Raw genomic sequence first — 25,000 nt, 5'->3', positions numbered from 1 at the left:
GCATGCTGACAGTACAGCCATACACTGACACAACACATACAGTTAACATGTGACTGACTGATGAATATGTACTGCACGATCTGACAACTCCCTGAGATGACCTTCAGCTCCACAAAGCAATGGAGAGAGAGACAGAGAGAGAGAGAGAGAGAGAGAGAGAGAGAGAGAGAGAGAGAGAGAGAGAGAGAGAGAGAGAGAGAGAGAGAGAGACAGAGAGAGAGAGAGAGAGAGAGAGAGAGAGAGAGAGAGAGAGAGAGAGAGAGAGAGAGAGAGAGAGAGAGAGAGAGAGAGAGCGAGAGGAGGGAGCTTAATCTGTTTTTTCCCCTCATCCATCACCCTGAGCAGGTCATTGATTATGAGGCCAGAGATCAGAGAACACACACACACACACACTCCTGCAGATGATGATGATGCATGCATGTGTGTGTGTGTGTCTCTACATGTGTTTATGTGCGTGAACGTGTATGCTAATATTTCCAACAGCAGTAGTGAACTATACAGTACAGCTCAGCAAAGAATAGTAGTAGTTCAAACAGAGCACACACACACACACACACACACACACACACACACACACACACACACACACACACACACACACACAGGTTGTGTCCCAATATGACAGACGGACATAACAAGAGGACCTAGCCAGCAGTGTAAGTTGAGGTCAAGGGTCAGGGGAGAGGGGTGAGAGGAGTATGAACAGGTGTCTCCTATCTGTATTGGGCAGGGTGACAGTGACTATGTCACAATTATCTCTCCTTCCTCCCAAAGTGTGCACTTGTTCACTTCCCTTCACCGATTTAACATGGTCCACATACACCTGCACAGTCGTGAAGAGGGCACGACAGCGCCTCTTCCCCCTCAGGAGGCTGAAAAGATTTGGCCTGGGCCCTAGGTTCCTCAAAAAATTATACAGCAGCACCATCAACAGCATTTTGACTGGCTGCATCACCGCTTGATATGGTAAATGCACCGCCCTCAACCGCAAAGCACTATAGAGGGTGGTGCGGACTGCCCAGTATATCACTGGGGCCGAGCTCCCTGCCATCCAGGACCTCTATATCAGGCGGTGTCAGAGGAAGGCCTGAACAATTACGAAAGACTCCCAAGCCATAGACTGTTCACTGTGCTACCGTCCAGCAAACGGTACCGGAACATCAGCTCTCAGACCAACAGGCTCCGAGACAGCTTCTACCCCCAAGCCATAAGACTGCTAAATAACCATAAGACTGCTAAATAGCCATAAGACTGCTAAATAGCAATAAGACTGCTAAATAACCTTAAGACTGCTAAATAGTTAATTAATGGTTACCCGGATTATCTGCACTGACCCTATCTTGTACAGACTATACATACACACTATATACACACTCACACTACACTGACACTCTCACACAAAACCCGCACACAAACACATACATTACATACGCACACAAACACATAACACACACACGTTTACTGAGTACACAAACACACACACACACACACACATATCGACACAACATAAACACACATACACACTTACACACATACACACACACTTTTACACTCATCCTATGCTGCTGCTACTCTGTTCTTTATTTTAATCGTATTATTATCTATCCTGATGCCTAGTGACTTTACCCTGCCTTCATGTAAATATCTACCTCAAATACCTTATTATTATCTATCCTGATGCCTAGTCACTTTACCCTGACTTCATGTACATATCTACCTCAAATACCTTAATATTATCTATCCTGATGCCTAGTCACATTACCCTCCATTAATGTAAATATCTACCTCAATTACCTCGTACCTCTGCACATTGATCTGGTACTGGTACTCCCTGTATATACAGTGGGGAGAACAAGTATTTGATACACTGCCGATTTTGTAGGTTTTCCTACTTACAAAGCATGTAGAGGTCTGTCATTTTTATCATAGGTACACTTCAACTGTGAGAGACGGAATCTAAAACAAAAATCCAAAAATCACATTGTATGATTTTTAAGTAATTAATTTGCATTTTATTGCATGACATAAGTATTTGATACATATGAAAAGCAGAACATAATATTTGGTACAGAAACCTTTGTTTGCAATTACAGAGATCATACCTGGACATGCGCTGGCTTGAGCAGGGGGACCTTGCGTGCGCTGCAGGATTTTAATCCATGACGGCGTAGTGTGTTACTAATGGTACTGGTACTTCCTGTATATAGCTCCACAGTGATCTAGTACTGGTACTCCCTGTATATAGCTCCACATTGATCTGGTACTGATACTCCCTGTATATAGCTCCACAGTGATCTGGTACTGGTACTCCCTGTATATAGCTCCACATTGATCTGGTAATGATACTCCCTGTATATAGCTCCACAGTGATCTGGTACTGATACTCCCTGTATATAGCTCCACATTGATCTGGTTTTGATACTCCCTGTATATAGCTCCACAGTGATCTGGTACTGGTACTCCCTGTATATAGCTCCACATTGATCTGGTACTGATACTCCCTGTATATAGCTCCACAGTGATCTGGTACTGGTACTCCCTGTATATAGCTCCACATTGATCTGGTACTGATACTCCCTGTATATAGCTCCACAGTGATCTGGTACTGGTACTCCTTGTATATAGCTCCACATTGATCTGGTACTGATACTCCCTGTATATAGCTCCACAGTGATCTGGTACTGGTACTCCCTGTATATAGCTCCACATTGATCTGGTACTGGTACTCCCTGTATATAGCTCCACAGTGATCTGGTACTGATACTACCTGAATATAGCTCCACATTGTTCTGGTACTGGTACTCCCTGTATATAGCTCCACATTGATCTGGTTTTGATACTCCCTGTATATAGCTCCACAGTGATCTGGTACTGGTACTCCCTGTATATAGCTCCATATTGATCTGGTACTGATACTCCCTGTATATAGCTCCACAGTGATCTGGTACTGGTACTCCCTGTATATAGCTCCACATTGATCTGGTACTGATACTCCCTGTATATAGCTCCACAGTGATCTGGTACTGGTACTCCTTGTATATAGCTCCACAGTAATCTGGTACTGATACTGCCTGTATATAGCTCCATATTGATCTGGTACTCCCTGTATATAGCTCCACATTGATCTGCTACTGGTACCTCCTGTACATAGCTCCACAGTGATCTGGTACTGATACTCCTTGTATATAGCTCCACAGTGATCTCATACTGGTAATCCCTGTATATAGCTCCACATTGATCTGGTACTGATACCCCCTGTATATAGCTCCACATTGATCAGGTACTGGTACTCCCTGTACAGAGCTCCACAGTGATCTGGTGCTGGTACTCCCTGTATATAGTTCCACATTGATCAGGTACTGGTACTCCCTGTATATAGCTCCACAGTGATCTCATACTGATACTCCCTGTATATAGCTCCACATTGATCAGGTACTGGTACTCCCTGTATATAGCTCCAAAGTGATCTGGTACGGATACTCCCTGTATATAGCTCCACATTGATCTGGTACTGATACTCCCTGTATATAGTTCCACATTGATATGGTACTGGTACTCCCTGTATATAGCTCCACAGTGATCTCATACTGATACTCCCTGTATATAGCTCCACATTGATCTGGTACTGGTACTCCCTGTATATAGCTCCACAGTGATCTGGTACTGATACTCCCTGTATATAGCTCCACATTGATCTGGTACTGGTACTCCCTGTATATAGCTCCACAGTGATCTGGTACTGATACTCCCTGTATATAGCTCCACATTGATCTGGTACTGGTACTCCCTGTATATAGCTCCACATTGATCTGGTACTGATACTCCCTGTATATAGCTCCACATTGATCTGGTACTGGTACTCCCTGTATATAGCTCCACATTGATCTGGTACTGATACTCCCTGTATATAGCTCCACATTGATTTGGTACTGATACTCCCTGTATATAGCTCCACATTGATCTGGTACTGGTACCTCCTGTATATAGCTCCACAGTGATCTGGTACTGGTACTCCCTGTATATAGCTCCACAGTGATCTGGTACTGATACTCCCTGTATATAGCTCCACAGTGATCTCATACTGGTACTCCCTGTATATAGCTCCACAGTGATCTCATACTGAAACTCCCTGTATATAGCTCCACAGTGATCTGGTACTGATACTCCCTGTATATAGCTCTACATTGATCTGGTACTGGTACTCCCTGTATATAGCTCCACATTGATCTGGTACTGATACTCCCTGTATATAGTTCCACAATGATCTGGTACTGGTACTCCCTGTATATAGCTCCACAGTGATCTCATACTGATACTCCCTGTATATAGCTCCACATTGATCTGGTACTGGTACTCCCTGTATATAGCTCCACAGTGATCTGGTACTGATACTCCCTGTATATAGCTCCACATTGATCTGGTACTGATACTCCCTGTATATAGCTCCACATTGATCTGGTACTGATACTCCCTGTATATAGCTCCACATTGATCTGGTACTGGTCCTCCCTGTATATAGCTCCACATTGATCAGGTACTGGTACTCCCTGTATATAGCTCCACATTGATCTGGTACTGATACTCCCTGTATATAGCTCCACATTGATCTGGTACTGGTACTCCCTGTATATAGCTCCACAGTGATCTCATACTGGTACTCCCTGTATATAGCTCCACATTGATCAGGTACTGGTACTCCCTGTATATAGCTCCACTGTAATCTGGTACTGGTACTCCCTGTATATAGTTCCACATTGATCTGGTACTTGTACTCCCTGTATATAACTCCACAGTGATCTCATACTGCTACTCCCTGTATATAGCTCCACATTGATCTTGTACTGATACTCCCTGTATATAGCTCCACAGTGATCTGGTACTGGTACTCCCTGTATATAGCTCCACAATGATCTGGTACTGATACTCCCTGTATATAGCTCCACAGTGATCTGGTACTGGTACTCCCTGTATATAGCTCCACATTGATCTGGTACTGATACTCCCTGTATATAGCTCCACAGTGATCTGGTACTGGTACTCCCTGTATATAGCTCCACATTGATCTGGTACTGATACTCCCTGTATATAGCTCCACGGTGATCTGGTACTGGTACTCCCTGTATATAGCTCCACATTGATCTGGTACTGATACTCCCTGTATATAGCTCCACAGTGATCTCATACTGGTACTCCCTGTATATAGCTCCACAGTGATCTGAAACTGGTACTCCCTGTATATAGTTCCACATTGATCTGGTACTGGTACTCCCTGTATATAGCTCCACAGTGATCTCATACTGGTACTCCCTGTATATAGCTCCACAGTGATCTGGTAATGATACTCCCTGTATATAGCTCCACATTGATCTGGTACTGGTACTCCCTGTATAAAGCTCCACAGTAAACTGGTACTGATACTGCCTGTATATAGCTCCACATTGATCTGGTACTGGTACTCCCTGTATATAGCTCCACATTGATCTGGTATTGATAATCCCTGTATATAGCTCCACAGTGATCTGGTACTGGTACTCCCTGTATATAGCTACACATTGATCTGGTACTGATACTCACTGTATTTAGCTCTACATTGATCTGGTACTGATACTTCCTGTATATAGCTCCACATTGATCTGCTACTGGTACCTCCTGTACATAGCTCCACAGTGATCTGGTACTGATACTCCCTGTATATAGCTCCACAGTGATCTCATATTGGTACTCCCTGTATATAGCTCCACATTGATCTGGTACTGATACTCCCTGTATATAGCTCCACATTGATCAGGTACTGGTACTCCCTGTACATAGCTCCACAGTGATCTGGTACTGGTACTCCCTGTATATAGCTCCACATTGATCAGGTACTGGTACTCCCTGTATATAGCTCCAAAGTGATCTGGTACGGATACTCCCTGTATATAGCTCCACATTGATCAGGTACTGGTACTCCCTGTATATAGCTCCAAAGTGATCTGGTACGGATACTCCCTGTATATAGCTTCACATTGATCTGGTACTGGTACTCCCTTTATATTGCTCCACAGTGATCTGGTACTGATCCTCCCTGCATATAGCTCCACATTGATCTGGTACTGGTACTCCCTGTATATAGCTCTACATTGATCTGGTACTGATACTCCCTGTATATAGCTTCACAGTGATCTGGTACTGATACTCCCTGTATATAGCTCCACAGTGATCTGGTACTGGTACTCCCTGTATATAGCTCCACATTGATCTGGTACTGGTACTCCCTGTATATAGCTCCACATTGATCTGGTGCTGATACTCCCTGTATATAGTTCCACATTGATCTGGTACTTCTACTCCCTGTATATAACTCCACAGTGATCTCATACTGATACTCCCTGTATATAGCTCCACAGTGATCTGGTACTGGTACTCCCTGTATATAGCTCCACTTTGATATGGTACTGATACTCCCTGTATATAGCTCCACATTGATCTGGTACTGGTACTCCCTTTATATAGCTCCACAGTGATCTGGTACTGATACTCCCTGTATATAGCTCCACATTGATCTGGTACTGGTACTCCCTGTATATAGCTCCACATTGATCTGGTACTGATACTCCCTGTATATAGCTCCACAGTGATCTGGTACTGGTACTCCCTGTATATAGCTCCACAGTGATCTGGTACTGATACTCCCTGTATATAGCTCCACATTGATCTGGTACTGGTACTCCCTGTATATAGCTCCACAGTGATCTGGTACTGATACTCCCTGTATATAGCTCCACATTGATCTGGTACTGGTACTCCCTGTATATAACTCCACATTGATCTGGTACTGGTACTCTCTGTATATAGCTCCACAGTGATCTCATACTGGTACTCCCTGTATATAGCTCCACAGTGATCTGGCACTGGTATCCCTGTATTTAGCTCCACATTGTTCTGGTACTGGTACTCCCTGTATATAGCACCACATTGATCTGGTACTGGTACTCCCTGTATATAGCTCCACATTGATCTGGTGCTGATACTCCCTGTATATAGCTCTACATTGATCTGGGACTGGTACTCCCTGTATATAGCTCTATTCTTGTGTATTTTAATCCGTTCATGTTACCATTTCTTTGCTCTGCATCATTGGGAAGGGCTCGTCAGCAAACATTTCACGGTAAAGACTACAGCCTTTGTATTCGGCGCATATGACAAACTATTGATTTGATTTGATTTGATAGGAAATGACATATGGTGGATATTCCCACTAGCCCAGGCCTACACCAATCAAATACTTTTAGATAGTGAGAAGTACTGAATGAGTGCACACTTCAGGAGAAAATGGATTTGTCCATTGGGTTTGTATATTCAAAGCTAGTGGGCCCTGAAGGTTGGGTGGAGCTAGAGGAACATTGGTTTGTGATTGGTTACTCACACAGATGACATGACTGGGAGAGCCAATAGACGAAGTCGGTGGAGAGATGGAGGTCTCTGACAGACGTCGGTGCTGTGGAAAGAAATAAAACAAAGATGAAGGATGGTAGAAAACATCTACTGTCAAAATCTGTCTCATTCCAGATGACTTTGGAAATGTTTCTGTGGAAGTAGAGTGATATTTGTGTTCTGTAGAAGTAGAGTGAAATCTGTGTTCTGTAGAAGGATATCTGTGTTCTGTAGAAGTAGAGTGATATATGTGTTCTGTAGAGTGATATCTGTGTTCTGTAGAAGTAGAGTGATATCTGTGTTCTGTAGCGTGATATCTGTGTTCTGTAGAAGTAGAGTGATATCTGTGTTCTGTAGAGTGATATCTCTGTTCTGTAGAAGTAGAGTGATATCTGTGTTCTGTAGAGTGATATCTGTGTTCTGTAGAAGTAGAGTGATATCTGTGTTCTGTAGAGTGATATCTGTGTTCTGTAGAAGTAGAGTGATATCTGTGTTCTGTAGAGTGATATCTCTGTTCTGTAGAAGTAGAGTGATATCTGTGTTCTGTAGAGTGATATCTGTGTTCTGTAGAAGTAGAGTGATATCTGTGTTCTGTAGAGTGATATCTGTGTTCTGTAGAGTGATATCTGTGTTCTGTAGAAGTAGAGTGATACACAGTAAATTCCATAGTGTTAAATATGCAGTGTCAAAGTACATTGACTCTTACAGAGTTATTACTACAACAGTTGGAGTAAGATACCGCCCAGTGTTGGTGAAAAAGTACGTTGTTAAAAGACGCAGTGTCAGACGTACTCTGGAAAGCTCCGCCCACCTACGACTCGTCTCAAACGGACCACACATTTTCACGGCGCCATTTTCTTCATGTGGAATGACTGCGGTAAGTTTCTCCTAAGCGACTATACACACATTATTTGTCATTTTAACAGAAGCAGCATTTAAGAATTACTTTATATCGTTGCTAACAGTGCACTCTATTTGGTTTTAGGTCTTAAAATGTCGAATTTTAAAAAGGCTAACGTTAACATGTTGTGACTGACTTCTGTCCAGTCCATGTGCCAGCAGTATTAAGCTAACGTTAATTAACATTAACTGACGAACATAACGTTCAAACTAGACAATGTCAGCCCGATTTATTGTAAGTTATGTTAATACAACGTGGAGGGGGGATTGTGTACTTCTTGTTAACGTTCAGATATTACAGGAACATAGCAAAGACTAAGGGGAGTTGGCTAAACTAGCTACAGTTAGCTACGTTAGCTTGACTGGCTAACTATGTGCGGGTGGCATGGATTTATTATGTTAACGGCGGGTAGACATTAACCTTGGATACTGCTTAAGCGGTGTGCCTTTATTTTTTTCCTGGATATTATACAAAATGACTTTCGGGTTTCAAAGCAGCAGCAGTACTGTTAAAATACTTAAGCACTATCTTAGCACACACTTATGGTGTAACGTTTAGCTAACATTATTCAATTCAATGTTATTTATATTGTCAAATCATAACAAGAGTTATCTCAAGACACTTTACAGACAGAGTAGGTCTAGACCACACTCTATAATATACCAAGACCCAACAATTGCAGTAATTGTGCGGGCAAGGCGGTAACATTAATGTTACAAGGATGAAAATCAGACGTTATCCTTTTTAATGTGTTTGACAGTAACTTCAATTTAACTGGCCATTTCTGCAAAAGTGCTGATCATTTCTCAGCACTTTGGTGGCTTGAAACAATATTTTTTCTTATATTTGAGGAAATACTGCTAAAATAAGACCATCAACTTTTTAACTGTGAGAAATTGTACTGATACTATTTGCAGGGAGCATGCTGCTTAAAGCTAAACTTGGAGATGTCCAAAAATTTGTCAGAATAACTGAGCCAAATCTGAAAGACTTTTTGATTGCAGGTAAGAATTTGACAATGTTAGTAATAACTGTCTGAATTTAGCTGTTTAAAATTGATATACTGGAATATTCCTAAAATGATGGGACATGTTAAGTTCTCAGGTTTTTGGAACTGGTCCATTTTTGTACGTCTAAATTTCTTCTGTTTTGCCCTTGGTAACTACACTTTAATTGTGGATGCATTGCTTAAGGTATAGTTATGATGCTACAAAAAAAAACATTTTAATCACTTAATAGTGTTTGTTTAAAACCTATTTTATAGGGTAAGGTAGGTGTACACAGTGAAATTATTATATAAATAATGATTTACTTTTGTTTACACAAGCTTTTATCCCTGTTTTTTCTAGCATTTGCAAAGTTTGGTGTCCCAGCTGTAACAGAAGGTGTGAAAATTGTTGACAGTTCAGGGACTGAATTGGATGATGATGTTTTTGAGGATATTATAAAGGATCCCTCAACTGGGGTGCTAACCATCAAATATGACTCAGGTTTGTTTCAGTTAATTAGACTAATTAATGAATACGTTATTTCTTTGTTTTATGAAGTTCATGGTGTCTATTAAATAAGTGTCTTAGATTATGAGGGAACTATATATAATTCTTTTTCTTCTAAAAATCATGGTTAGAATCTGTCTCCATGGTGGCCTCTTCTGAGCAATCCCAACCATCATCCCTTGATACCTTGGACTCTGAGGATACAGTCATTATTTCAGATAGCCCCTCCAGAAAACGCCAGAGGCTGGATACAGAAGGCAAGCAAGTAAGACAATTCTGACATTTTAAATTCTGTTCTTGAATCTGTTCTCAGAGAATTAAAATTACATTAATATACATTGTAAATTACATGGTTTCAAAACATTTTTGAAGTCCTGATTAGGGATGTCCCGATCAAGTTTTTTTAAGCGCCCTATCCGATTAAAAAAAGTATCTGCTGATATTGAGTCCTGATCAGATACTTTTATTTATTTATTGATAATACAGTGCACACTTCGAGTACATTCAAGTTATTGTCGCTGTCTGGAGGGAGTTTCTTACCATTATTGGCTTTTTCATTGGATTTTTGTAGCACTTGCAATCTTTGAGATTGGATCGGGACATCCTCTGACATCATATTAGTTTATTTCCAGTTTATTTGCAGTGGACATAACATGCAGAATTGTTATGCATTTTGTTTTAAGTTGGTGGAATCAGCTCTTACCAACAAAACCGGTGGGGAACTTATAATAAATGAATACAACCGAACCAAGTCCTTGACGGATGAAACAAGACGCAAAATGGTGAACATGCTGGCAGCTGACATGACAGAAAAGAATGGGTAATTTGTTAATAGTCCTTGTGTTCTCAATCTGTAAATCTAAATCTGAATCTAAGTGAATATGACTGCACAATCCTTTCTTCTTCAATTTTGCAGTACATCTCCACCCAGACAGGTGAAAGAAATGTATGCCAAAGGAATAGTGACCTTATTCCCATACCTCAGTGACCCATTCTCTAAGAATGGCTATGTGAGTTGCACACAGTAATAGTTGTAATGTTAAATGCTATTGGAAGTTTTTGAATCCTACCAGACCATGTTGTTTTCAATGAAGTATCCATTTTTGTTATCCTTTCATCCTTCAAGGAGCATTATTATGATGGCGAGAGTGGAACTGGGTACTTGGCCTGGAGGATTAAAACTATTCAGAGAGGCACCGCCAAAGACAGGCGATCATCATTCGGAGGTAATACTGGAAAATGTATGGAACAAAACAGTTGCTAGATCAATAATTGCATTTGTTGCACTATTTCTCAGACATATAGTATAATGTGTAACTACATCCTTCAATTCTGCTAGCTCCCTCCCTCTTAGCAAATTTAAAGAAAATATGCATCAGAGACCTACAAAGGACTGTGACATAAGGGGGGGTTGCCTCGACACTGACTGGTCGAGGCAACCCCTGGCAAACTGGCCTTGCAAACTTTAGGGTGATTTAAACCAGTAGATGGCATTTTCATACATTTTTCAACCCACAAACTGCAGATTTCATAAATTGTGAAGAAATAATGTCAATATTAACACCAGCATTGATGCAGGGCTCCACACTAACTTTTTGTCTTGGTTGCACTTGTGCGCCTAACTTTTTTATTTAGGTGCACCAGCACAAAATGTAGGTGCACCCAAATTTTTTCCTTGCGTCGCCATTAACGCCACAATTTCAAGGTCACCTTTTTATCACGCTCCATATACATTCATATATATCATGTAACCACCCCCCCCCCTTTGCTGTCCTCTGCCCCTCAGATGGCCAACACCTGTAATTTGGCCTTCTTCCCATTTGGCCTTGGCTAAACCAGCTTGCCACACTCCCTAGCATCAAACATATCATTCATATCATTTAGTTTACAGCTCAAAAAGTATATTTTACAGTGGAGTACTTCCTTTAAAAGTTAGCCAGGCTACTAAAACTTTTGACATGATTGAAATTTTCCCGTGTTGTGTAGAATCAGCCAAAGGATCAACTGGTGAAGACATGTCTGGAGGACCGACTGTCAGACGAGAATCCCAGTTTGTTCCAGAGACTGCCCTGACTGATGATGAGTGCAACAAAGCAATCTCACTGATGAAACATTCTGCTGATGCAGACACAATCAAGAAGAAAATGGAACTGACGTTTGTGTATCGCCGCAAAATGATCCTCGACCCCCAGCAGTCAAGCAACATACTGTCTGAGTTTCCACGTTTTAAAGACGTCAAAAGCTTGGTAATTATGTTATTTTGAAAATACTATGACAAGTGAATTGTTTTGTAAGACATTGTAGTGATACTAGCTAGCTAAACTAGCACGCAATACAATTTGATTGGCTGTCAAATAACTGAAATTGTCACCAACACCACCCCACTCCAGGTTGAACAGGATTTTGTTCTAATGTTCGGAGAGGATACCTCAAGCAAGCTTCTGGAAAGGTGGCCGGTCACGTTCAAGAAAAAGATCATCAAACAATGCAGAAAGCTTCCATCCACAAGTGAGCTTGAAGAACTCTTGCTGGCAGCTGATCCTCCTGAGGATGGCACTGAATTGGATGTTGACTTTGGTAAGATGCTTGTAAGCCTACCTTTTGTGTTGTATTGCAATATCAACATTATGTGTAAACATTTAAATATCAACATAATACTAAGAAGCTGGATCTGTGAAAGATTTACGAGTACGTTCTGTAGCAGTATATTGAACAAAACTTTTGAGATTTGACTCAGCCCTGTGGATGTTTTAGTTAGAGAACTTCTTGTGATGTAGAACTGCTGTCTGTCTGGGGGGTCTTTTGTAAAGAAAACAACGTAACTGAAGTGTGTTAACATTGAACTTGTGTTGTTACAGGTTGGGACAGTGATCTGTCATCGGTTTTACTGCTTATACACCTGATTCCACCCTCCGCTCAGGGTCGGAAGAGACCAGGAAAGGTTTCCGCATCCCAAGCAGAGAAACATCTTGTGGTATTCAAGAAGGTTTGTATTTTTTCTAATTTGTGGTATGAACACCTAATATTAGGCTACAAGTATTCATTCAATATTCATATTCAATAAGAGTAGTGTATTGGCTCTTTCTGCATATTCTACAACTACTTGGCCATTAACTACAGTTTTCCCTCATTTGTCTTCGCAGACCGGAACAAACATTCAAGAGCATCTCGATGCCATCACTACTAGCGCTCAGCCCTATCTCCTAGCTGTTGGAGTTAAGAAGAATGCAATCCACCAGTTCTTCATCATTATCGACAAGAATGCCATACCTTGCAGGTCAACCTCTTCTCTTGTTGCTTTTGACGAACTATTTAAGGCACATTTTGTGTTTGGCACATCCTACAACACCATGCTCCACAACATGTACACTTTCATCCAAACTACAGTGTACAGCATCGATGCTGGCAAGGTCAAAGAGAGCCCTCGTGTTGCTGAAATCAGGGCGAGGTTACTTCATTAGTGCTTGAAGTTTCTCCTCGAACATGAAGTGTTTTGTTTGTCAGGCTGAGTTATCGAGTTCAAATATGCTTGTTAGGCATTTACGATTAGTTCACGGTTACTTGCCTGGAAAAAATCTCCGGCTTAAATGTGCTCAGACTGGATGTGGCTGTGCGTTTGGTACGTTTTCTGGTTTTAGGAAACATTTAAACACAAAACACACTGAGTATATTGACCAACAGGTTGACCCTGATGTTTATTTAAGCAGCATTGGAGAGGCAGTGACCACTAATGTAGAGGAGACAGCTACAACGTCACGGACAGTTAATGAACACGAGGTAGCCACATCTACTCTGTTGAAAAAGTCCAACAGGAGCACTCTAGATATGTGTGCCTCTGCTGTTGCACAACTAAAAGCAGCTGGATTAAGTCAATCTACTGTAAATAGTTTTGTTTCCTCCATGGAAGAAGTGTTTTTTGAGATTCAAAGTCAAGCTACAGATGCAGCTTTGCAGTGCTTATCTCCACAGGAAACTGAAAATAAGAACAGAATAGAACAATCTTTGCAAAAGTTGGAAAACCCTTTCACACCCTTAAATTCAGAAGCTAAACGAAATAAACACTTCAAAGAGAAATGGGGAATCGTAGAACCTGTTGAAAAGGTGCTTGGCACAAGATTTGACAGCAGAAGAAACAAAACAACTGGGACATACGATCAGGTCGTTGTAACTGACAAGTTTGCATATATTCCTATTTTAGAAACACTAAAGGCCATTTTTCAAAACCCAGAACTTGCAGACATGTTCAAGCCCAGGCACATGCCCAAGGAAGGTGTGTATGCAGACTTGAGAGATGCCGCCTATTTTAAAAAAAGTCCCTTATTCTCTATAGAAAAAGATGCCATACAGATCCAGCTATTTTATGACGACTTTGAAACAGCAAACCCCTTGGGGTCTAAAAAGGGTATACACAAATTAGGTGCTATATACTTTACATTAAGGAATTTTCCCCCAATCTTTAATTCATCATTGATAAATATTCATTTGGGTGCTCTTTTCCATGCGCAGGACATCAAGCGTTATGGTTTTAATTTGATACTTGAGCCACTTGTCAGTGATCTTAAAGTACTCGAGACAGAGGGACTTAAAGTTCCCAGATTGAAAGATGTGATTCACGGTACCATAGTTCAGGTCACTGGTGATAATCTTGGGTTGCATGGTTTATTTGGCTTTGTGGAGTCATTTGGGGCAAGGTATTGTTGTCGTTTCTGTCTCCTTGAGAAAGATTGTTTTCAAACTGTGTTCTGTGAAGATGATCCAAAAGTTGTACTACGAACTATCGAGATGCACAAACTGCACTGTCAAACTTTACAAACAGATCCTACACTACCTCATATCTATGGTGTCAAACGCATTTGTCTGCTGAATTCACTACAGTATTTTAATACAGCCAACAATTTTTCTGTAGATATAATGCACGATATTTTAGAAGGAGTTGCTCAGTTTGAAGTCAAACTTGTCCTGCAGTACATTAAGGAAAACTTCCTAAATGCTGAACAACTGGCTGGTAGAATACATGCTTTTGACTATGGATACAATCAGCAGCGAAACCGTCCACCTAGAGTAAAGTTGTTTGATGGAAGTAATGATTTGGGGTTGAATGCTATACAGTCTTGGTGCTTATTACGTAATATGCCTTTGCTATTTGGTGATTTAATACAGTCAGATGACCAGCACTGGCATCTTCTACTTTTGCTTCTACACATTGTTAACATTGTATTTTCCCCAGTCCTTACAGAAGGCATGACCATTTACCTCAAACATTTAATCATTGATCATCATCAGCTCTTCAAGCAGTTGTTTCCTGCAATCAATCTCTTACCAAAGCATCACTTCATGATTCATTACCCTCGTAATATAAAAAACATCGGCCCAGTTCTGCACATGTGGTGCATGCGTTATGAAGCTAAACATAATTTTTTTAAGAAGCAATTAAAAAGCTTTAAAAATGTAACAAAAACATTAGCCAAAAAGCACCAAAGTTGTATGGCAATGTATCGAGAGTCCTTTAGCAAGGAAAGATTAACTTTAGGTTCGGGGAAGATGGTAACACTTAGTGAGCTCAAAGAAGGTCCCGAGATTGCTTTAAAATTTGGGTCTGTATTGTCTACCAGTGTGTTTTCTGCCAAGTGGATCAAACATCATGGTACAGAGTACCGCCGTGACTTCATTATCTGTACTGAGGTAGCATTTGAGATGCCTGTATTTTGTAAAATCAAAATTATTGCTGTGAAAGATGACTGTGTATTGCTCTGTGGAAAACTGATGGAAACAGTGTGTTTTGATTACCATTACTATGCCTTTAAGGTCAGGATGCATCCAGACAGGGTTCAAAAGGTGATCAACATTACTGAACTGTGTTACTTTAAACCTTTTGATGTTCAAATGAAGTATGGAACGACAGATTCCTCCTTGTATGTTGTTCCCTATTGCCATTTTATGGAAACCTAAGGTCAATGTTTTAAAAAGGGATTTGTATTCTTAATATATTTTAGCCTGACATAGTTGAGCTGTTAATAAAAATTTGAAATGCATTATTTTGTGGTAAGTTGTGATTTTTACTCACTTAATGGAGTATTTGGTGTAATTTGACACTAAAAAAGTGTAAAATGAATACTGCTGAGATTTATTTCCGTGACACTATACGGTGTTAGAATTTGACTCTATTTGAGCTTGTTTTTCACTGCAAGATAGTCAATTATCAACACAATAGTGTGTAACATCAACACTTATCAGAGTTATTTTAACCTTGAGTGTCAACTCCATGCAGTGTTAAACTGGACTGGAATCAAACTCAATCAGAGTTGATTTGTTATTTTAGAAGAGTAAATGATTAACTCTTCCAAGGGTAATATTTACACTCTCCAGTGTTATTTAACCTTTAGTGTAAAATTAAAATAACACTATTCAGTGTAAGCGAGTGTTAAATTTTTACTCTATTTAGAGTTAATTTAACTCTAAAATGTTAACACTATGAAAAGAGTCAAATTAACACTATTTCAGGGTGGGACCATATACACTCAGAAATAGTGTTAAATTTAACTCTTTAAGTGTTACTTTAACACTTCAAAATTTACTGTGTATATGTATTCTGTAGAGTGATATCTGTGTTCTGTAGAGTGATATCTGTGTTCTGTAGAAGTAGAGTGATATCTGTGTTCTGTAGAGTGATATCTGTGTTCTGTAGAAGTAGAGTGATATCTGTGTTCTGTAGAGTGATATCTCTGTTCTGTAGAAGTAGAGTGATATCTGTGTTCTGTAGAGTGATATCTGTGTTCTGTAGAAGTAGAGTGATATCTGTGTTCTGTAGAGTGATATCTGTGTTCTGTAGAGTGATATCTGTGTTCTGTAGAAGTAGAGTGATATATGTATTCTGTAGAGTGATATCTGTGTTCTGTAGAGTGATATCTGTGTTCTGTAGAAGTAGAGTGATATCTGTGTTCTGTAGAGTGATATCTGTGTTCTGTAGAAGTAGAGTGATATCTGTGTTCTGTAGAGTGATATCTATGTTCTGTAGAGTGATATCTGTGTTCTGTAGATGTAGAGTGATATCTGTGTTCTGTAGAGTGATATCTGTGTTCTGTAGAGTGATATCTGTGTTATGTAGAAGTAGAGGGATATCTGTGACCTGTAGAGGTATATGTGTTCTGTAGAAGTAGAGTGATTTCACTCCCGAGTGGCGCAGTGGTCTAAGGCACTGCATTGTGCGATCGGGAGACCCATGGGGTGGCGCACAATTGGCTCAGCGCCGGCAGGGATGTAACTTAGTTGGTAGAGCATGGCGTTTGCAATGCCAGGGTTGTGGGTTCGATTCCCACGGGGGGCAAGTATGAAAAAAAAAATAATAATGTATGCACTCACTAACTGTGAGTCGCTCTGGATAAGATCATCTGCTAAATGAATAAAATGTAAATGTAAATATCTGTGTTCTGTAGAATGATATCTGTGTTCTGTAGAAGTAGAGTGATATCTGTGCTCTATAGAGTGATGGTTTCACCTGTCTTGTGCTTGTCTCCACCCCCCACCAGGTGTCTCCCATTATCCCATGTGTATTTATACCAGCATTTTCTGTTTGTCTGTTGCCAGTTTGTCTTGTCAAGCTTACCCACGGGTTTCCTGTACTCCTGTTTTGCTCTACTCCCTGTTTTCCAGTTTTTCCCGGTTTTGACCATTCTGCCTGCCCTGACCCTGAGCCTGCCTGCCGTTCTGTACCTTGTGACACTGTTCTGGATTACTGACCTCTGCCTGCCCCGACCCTGAGTCTGCCTGCCATTTCTGTACCTTTCGGACTCTGCTCTGTATTACTGACCTCTGCCTGCCCTTGACCTGTCGTTTGCCTGCCCCCTGTTTTTGTAAATAACCTTTTTGTTATTTCAAACTGTCTGCATCTGGGTTTTATCCTGAGCCTTGATAGATATCTGTGTTCTGTAGAGTGATATCTGTGTTCTGTAGAGTAGAGTCATATTTGTGTTTCTTTCTCACCCTGAGTCTTCTCTCTGCTCTGGCCGCCTGCTTACACAAAGGATGCCACACCTCACCACCTGACAGAGAGAAAGAGAGAGAGAGTGAGAGAGAGAGAGACGAGAGTAATTCTGTGTTTTATAAGTCAGTGATGCTGTGTGTGTGTGTGTGTGTGTGTGTGTGTGTGTGTGTGTATGTGTGTGTGTGTGTGTGTTACCATGCAGGTACATTTCTTCTCCCTCTGTGAACATCATGTGACATCGGGCACAGCGGGCACAGGTAGGGTGGTAGTGCTTACCCCCCGCCTGGAGAGAGAGAGAGAGAGGGGGGGGGGGGGGGGGTGAGGAAGATGAGGTAAATTATTTGAATGTGAACATCTTGTAAAGAAGCTAATCATGCTAATGGTCAGTTACCAGTGGTCACCAGTGGTCTCCTCCTTAATGATAGCCTATCAGTGGGATAATAATGATGGTTGTCATAACGACCCCCCTGTTCAACAGCTCCTACACTGAGGGTTCCTCCCAAATGGCACCCTATTCATAGGTGCCCTACTATTGACCCATAGGCCTCTGGTCAATAGTAGGGCACTATGTTGGAAAAAGGGTACCATTTGGGACACAACCTGAGCCCTGCCTTCCTACAGTAATTAGCACAACCATCCCTCTGGGTCACCTAGACACATTATACAGAGAGGGTGAGGGAGATGAGGAGGTGTGTGTCTGAGAGAGAGAGAGATGGAGGGAGGGAGAAAGAGGGCGAGAGAGATGGAGAGAGAGAGCGTGTATGTGAAATAATTTGTGTGTGTGATATAGAGAGAGAAAGGTTCCTGTACAGATAAGTGTAATTTACAGTTCCTGTACAGGTCCGTGTAATGTTAATTTCCTGTATCGATCAGTGTAATATTAATTTCCTGTACAGTAAGTGTAATGTTCATTTCCTGTACAGATCAGTGCAATGTTCATTTCCTGTATAGATCAGTGTAATGTTGATTTCCTGTACAGATCAGTGTAATGTTGATTTCCTGTACAGATCAGTGTAATGTTCATTTAATGTACAGATCAGTGTAATGTTCATTTCATGTACAGATCAGTGTAATGTTCACTTCATGTACAGATAAGTGTAATGTTCATTTCCTGTAAAGATCAGTGTATAGAGCTAAATCGTATTTTCAACCCAGCTTCCGCCGTCTGTCTCAGGTGGCTCTGAGAGTGAGGCTTCAGCAGTCACTGGAAGCCCCGTTTCCATCTCCAGTGTTCTGAGCTTCCTTCTCGTGTTTTTCGAGAACAGCCCATTTACCTGCGGTCCCAGAGGCAGCCGTTAACGGTAAGGTAAGAGTCTGTAATGAGGCCTTGGGTCTCTAATGGCTGCTGGGCCTGTTAGCTCTAATGGTCTATTAGACCTTGGAGACAGAGACAGAGAGGCAGGAGGAAAGAGAGGCCTGCTAGTTCTAATGGTCTATTAGACCTTGGAGACAGAGACAGAGAGGCAGGAGGAAAGAGAGGCCTGCTAGTTCTAATGGTCTATTAGACCTTGGAGACAGAGACAGAGAGGCAGGAGGAAAGAGAGGCCTGCTAGTTTTACTGGTCTATTAGACCTTGGAGACAGAGAGGCAGGAGGAAAGAGAGGCCTGCTAGATCCTGCTGTGTTCTCACTGCTCATTACTGGAACAATCTCATCAGATGAGCTTCACTCACTGTTTAATGAACCAAAAAAATCTCATAGCATTTAGTTCATTAGTCCGCTGTTAACATGGTCCCAAACATTGTTCATTAGTCCATTGTTAATATGGTCCCAAACATTGTTCATTAGTCCATTGTTAATATGGTCCCAAACATTGTGCATATCAGCAGTTGTTTTTTCACTAAATAGCTAAACGTTTGATGATGATGCATTTTGCATCATATGATGACATGGTGAGTGAGACATGTAATATTTGTTGGGACCATATCAGTGGATTAATGAAAACAATCCTTAATATGTTTTTTGAGTAAAGTAATAATTTAAGACTATCAGACTATTACAGACTGCAGCTACAGCATCGGTATCTGGACCCACACACAGACACACACACCAGAAACACACACACACAGACACACACACCAGAAACACATACACACAGAAACACCAGAAACACACCAGAAACACACCATAAAACACAACATAAACACACCATAAACACACCATAAAACACACCACAAACACACCAGAAACACACCAGAAAGAGAACATAAACACAACATTGACACAACATACACACAACATAAACACACCATTAACACAACATAAACACAACATAAACACAACATAAACACAACATAAACACACACCAGAAACACAACATTAACACAACATTAACACACCAGAAACACAACATAAACACAACATAAACACACCATAAACACACCATAAACACAACATAAACACAACATAAACACAACATAAACACACCATAAACACAACATAAACACACCACACACACCAGAAACACACCAGAAACACCAGAAACACACCAGAAACAGACCACAAACACACACAAACATCAGAAACACAACATAAACACACCAGAAACACAACATAAACACAACATAAACACAACATAAACACAACATACACACAACATACACACAACATACACACAACATAAACACAACATAAACACACCAGAAACACACCAGAAACACACACACCAGAAACACAACATAAACACACCATAAACACAACATAGACACAACATAAACACACACACAACATAAACACAACATAACACAACATAAACACAACATAAACAAAAACACAAACACAACATAAACACAACATAAACACACCATTAACACAACATAAACACAACATAAACACAACATAAACACACACCAGAAACACAACATTAACACAACATAAACACACCATTAACACACCAGAAACACAACATAAACACAACATAAACACACCATAAACACACCATAAACACAACATAAACACAACATAAACACAACATAAACACACCATAAACACACCATAAACACACCATAAACACAACATAAACACAACATAAACACAAAATAAACACACCATAAACACACCATAAACACAACAAAAACACACACACACACCAGAAACACAACATAAACACACCACAAACACAACATAAACACACCATAAACACAACATAAACACACCATAAACACACCAGAAACACAACATAAACACACACACACCAGAAACACAACATAAACACACCATAAACACAACATAAACACAACATAAACACAACATAAACACACACACACACACACACCAGAAACACACACACACACCAGAAACACACACGCACACACACACACACACACACACACACACCATAAACACACACACACACAAACCCTAAACCAGGGTGCAAGTTTTTTTTTTTCCCCTAACACTACACAGCCGATCAAAGCTTGACGATTAGTTGATTATTTGAATCGGCTGTGTAGTGCTACGGCAAAAACCAAAACGTGCACCCCTTGTGGTCCCAAGGGGAAACCCTGCCATAAACACACACACAGGCACACACACACCATCAACACACACACACACAGGCCAGCAGATAAAGCCAGCCGTGTTGTAGAATCTGTTAATAACCCAGAGAGAGAGAGACTGATGGAGAGGCACAGAGTACTTCACACACACAGAGGAGAGGAGAGGAGAGGAGAGGAGAGGAGAGGTGAGGAGAGGAGAGGAGAGGAGAGGTGAGAGGAGGAGAGGAGAGGAGAGAGTAGGAGAGGAGAGGAGGAGAGGTGAGGAGAGGTGAGAGTAGGAGAGGAGAGGAGGAGAGGTGAGGAGAGGTGAGAGGAGGAGAGGAGAGGTGAGAGTAGGAGAGGAGAGGAGGAGAGGAGAGGAGAGGTGAGAGGAGGAGAGGAGAGGTGAGAGTAGGAGAGGAGAGGTGAGGAGAGGTGAGAGGAGGAGAGGTGAGGAGAGGTGAGAGGAGGAGAGGAGAGGAGATGTGAGAGTAGGAGAGGAGAGGAGAGGTGAGAGGAGGAGAGGAGAGGTGAGAGTAGGAGAGGAGAGGTGAGGACAGGTGAGAGGAGGAGAGGAGAGGAGAGGTGAGAGGAGGAGAGGAAAGGTGAGAGGAGGAGAGGAGAGGTGAGAGTAGGAGAGGAGAGGAGAGGTGAGAGGAGGAGAGGAAAGGTGAGAGGAGGAGAGGTGAGAGTAGGAGAGGAGAGGAGAGGTGAGAGGAGGAGAGGAGAGGTGAGAGTAGGAGAGGAGAGGTGAGGAGAGATGAGAGGAGGAGAGGTGAGGAGAGGTGAGAGTAGGAGAGGAGAGGTGAGGAGAGGTGTGAGGAGAGGAGAGGAGAGGAGAGGAGAGGAGAGGAGAGGAGAGGAGAGGAGAGGAGAGGAGAGGAGAGGAGAGGAGAGGAGAGGAGAGGAGAGGAGAGGAGAGGAGAGGAGAGGAGAGAGGAGGAGAAGAGAGGAGAAGAAGAGAGGAGAGGAGAGGAGAGGAGAGGAGAGGAGAGGAGAGGAGAGGAGAGGAGAGGAGAGAGGAGGAGAGGAGAGGTGAGAGGAGTAGAGGAGAGGAGAGGTGAGAGTAGGAGAGGAGAGGTGAGGAGAGGTGAGAGGAGGAGAGGAAAGGTGAGGAGAGGAGAGGAGAGTTGACAGTAGGAGAGGAGAGGAGAGGAGAGGAGAGGAGAGGAGAGGAGAGGAGAGGAGAGGAGAGGAGAGGAGAGGAGAGGAGAGGAGAGGAGAGGAGAGGAGAGGAGAGGAGAGGAGAGGAGAGGAGAGGAGAGGAAAGGTGAGAGGAGGAGAGGAGAAGTGAGGAGAGGTGAGGAGAGGAGAGGAGAGGTGAGAGGAGAGGTGAGGAGAGGTGAGAGGAGGAGAGGAGAGGTGAGGAGAGGTGAGAGGAGGAGAGGAGAGGTGAGAGTAGGAGAGGAGAGGAGGAGAGGAGAGGAGAGGTGAGAGGAGGAGAGGAGAGGTGAGAGTAGGAGAGGAGAGGTGAGGAGAGGTGAGAGGAGGAGAGGAGAGGAGAGGTGAGAGGAGGAGAGGAGAGGAGATGTGAGAGTAGGAGAGGAGAGGAGAGGTGAGAGGAGGAGAGGAGAGGTGAGAATAGGAGAGGAGAGGTGAGGACAGGTGAGAGGAGGAGAGGAGAGGAGAGGTGAGAGGAGGAGAGGAAAGGTGAGAGGAGGAGAGGAGAGGTGAGAGTAGTAGAGGAGAGGAGAGGTGAGAGGAGGAGAGGAAAGGTGAGAGGAGGAGAGGTGAGAGGAGGAGAGGAGAGGAGAGGTGAGAGGAGGAGAGGAGAGGTGAGAGTAGGAGAGGAGAGGTGAGGAGAGATGAGAGGAGGAGAGGTGAGGTGAGAGTAGGAGAGGAGAGGAGGAGAGGAGAGGTGAGAGGAGGAGAGGAGAGGTGAGAGTAGGAGAGGAGAGGTGAGGAGAGGTGAGAGGAGGAGAGGAGAGGAGAGGTGAGAGGAGGAGAGGAGAGGAGATGTGAGAGTAGGAGAGGAGAGGAGAGGTGAGAGGAGGAGAGGAGAGGTGAGAATAGGAGAGGAGAGGTGAGGACAGGTGAGAGGAGGAGAGGAAAGGTGAGAGGAGGAGAGGAGAGGTGAGAGTAGTAGAGGAGAGGAGAGGTGAGAGGAGGAGAGGAAAGGTGAGAGGAGGAGAGGTGAGAGGAGGAGAGGAGAGGAGAGGTGAGAGGAGGAGAGGAGAGGTGAGAGTAGGAGAGGAGAGGTGAGGAGAGATGAGAGGAGGAGAGGTGAGAGGAGAGGAGAGGAGAGGTGAGAGTAGGAGAGGAGAGGTGAGGAGAGGTGTGAGGAGAGGAGAGGAGAGGAGAGGAGAGGAGAGGAGAGGAGAGGAGAGGAGAGGAGAGGAGAGGAGAGGAGAGGAGAGGAGAGGAGAGGAGAGGAGAGGAGAGGAGAGGAGAGGAGAGGAGAGGAGAGGAGAGAGGAGGAGAAGAGAGGAGAGGAGAGGAGAAGAGAGGAGAGGTGAGAGGAGGAGAGGAGAGGTGAGAGGAGAAGAGGAGAGGAGAGGTGAGAGTAGGAGAGGAGAGGTGAGGAGAGGTGAGAGGAGGAGAGGAAAGGTGAGGAGAGGAGAGGAGAGTTGACAGTAGGAGAGGAGAGGAGAGGAGAGGAGAGGAGAGGAGAGGAGAGGAGAGGAGAGGAGAGGAGAGGAGAGGAGAGGAGAGGAGAGGAGAGGAGAGGAGAGGAGAGGAGAGGAGAGGAGAGGAGAGGAGAGGAGAGGAGAGGTGAGAGGAGGAGAGGAGAAGTGAGGAGAGGTGAGGAGAGGTGAGGAGAGGTGAGAGGAGGAGAGGAGAAGTGAGAGTAGGAGAGGAGAGGAGGAGAGGAGAGGAGAGGTGAGAGGAGGAGAGGTGAGAGTAGGAGAGGAGAGGTGAGTAGAGGTGAGAGGAGGAGAGGTGAGGATAGGTGAGAGGAGGGGAGGAGAGGAGAGGTGAGAGGAGGAGAGGAGAGGAGAGGTGAGAGGAGGAGAGGAGAGGTGAGGACAGGTGAGAGGAGGAGAGGAGAGGAGAGGTGAGAGGAGGAGAGAAGAGGAGAGGAGAGGTGAGAGGAGGAGAGGAAAGGTGAGAGGAGGAGAGGAGAGGTGAGAGTAGGAGAGGAGAGGAGAGGTGAGGAGAGGTGAGAGGAGTAGAGGAAAGGTGAGAGGAGGAGAGGTGAGAGTAGGAGAGGAGATGAGAGGAGAGGTGAGAGGAGGAGAGGAGAGGTGAGAGTAGGAGAGAGAGGTGAGGAGAGGTGAGAGGAGGAGAGGTGAGAGGAGAGGTGAGAGTAGGCGAGGAGAGGAGAGGAGAGGAGAGGAGAGGAGAGGAGAGGAGAGGAGAGGAGAGGAGAGGAGAGGAGAGGAGAGGAGAGGAGAGGAGAGAGGAGGAGAAGAGAGGAGAGGTGAGATTAGGAGAGGAGAGGAGAGGAGAGGTGAGGAGAGGTGAGAGGAGGAGAGGAGAGGAGAGGAGAGGTGAGAGGAGAAGAGGAGAGGAGAGGTGAGAGTAGGAGAGGAGAGGTGAGAGGAGGAGAAGAGAGGAGAGGTGAGAGTAGGAGAGGTGAGGAGAGGTGAGAGGAGGAGAGGAAAGGTGAGGAGAGGAGAGGAGAGGAGAGGAGATGTGAGAGTAGGAGAGGAGAGGAGAGGAGAGGAGAGGAGAGGAGAGGAGAGGAGAGGAGAGGAGAGGAGAGGAGAGGAGAGGAGAGGTGAGAGGAGGAGAGGAAAGGTGAGAGGAGGAGAGGTGAAGTGAGGAGAGGTGAGAGGAGAGGAGGAGAG

General features: G+C 43.2%; 1 protein-coding gene and 2 long non-coding RNA genes across 3 annotated transcripts in view; 2 read left to right on the top strand and 1 right to left on the bottom strand.

The window, feature by feature from the left end:
- The window catches only part of LOC311126082 (actin-binding LIM protein 3-like), a gene marked incomplete at both ends in the record, with an annotated part of 71,991 nt that overhangs the window by 12,008 nt on the left and 34,983 nt on the right, over nt 1–25,000 (bottom strand). The window contains 3 exons of the mRNA XM_084200105.1: nt 7,409–7,480; nt 17,794–17,852; nt 17,990–18,077. Of these exons, the coding sequence (XP_084056231.1) occupies nt 7,409–7,480; nt 17,794–17,852; nt 17,990–18,077 (219 nt within the window). The remainder of the gene's footprint in view (nt 1–7,408; nt 7,481–17,793; nt 17,853–17,989; nt 18,078–25,000) is intronic.
- On the top strand, nt 8,755–10,534 carry LOC311126084. The gene is made up of 4 exons (XR_014612945.1): nt 8,755–9,321; nt 9,667–9,807; nt 9,945–10,078; nt 10,497–10,534. It is a non-coding gene; the product is annotated as an uncharacterized lncRNA (long non-coding RNA).
- LOC311126083 lies at nt 10,792–11,884 on the top strand. Its single transcript, XR_014612944.1, has 3 exons — nt 10,792–10,823; nt 10,940–11,039; nt 11,800–11,884. It is a non-coding gene; the product is annotated as an uncharacterized lncRNA (long non-coding RNA).

This window comes from Coregonus lavaretus, assembly GCF_964263955.1.
Source record: "Coregonus lavaretus genome assembly, contig: HAP1_SCAFFOLD_2883, whole genome shotgun sequence".
In the NCBI taxonomy this organism is placed as follows: domain Eukaryota; kingdom Metazoa; phylum Chordata; class Actinopteri; order Salmoniformes; family Salmonidae; genus Coregonus; species Coregonus lavaretus.
This window is presented reverse-complemented; position numbering and strand designations above follow the sequence as displayed.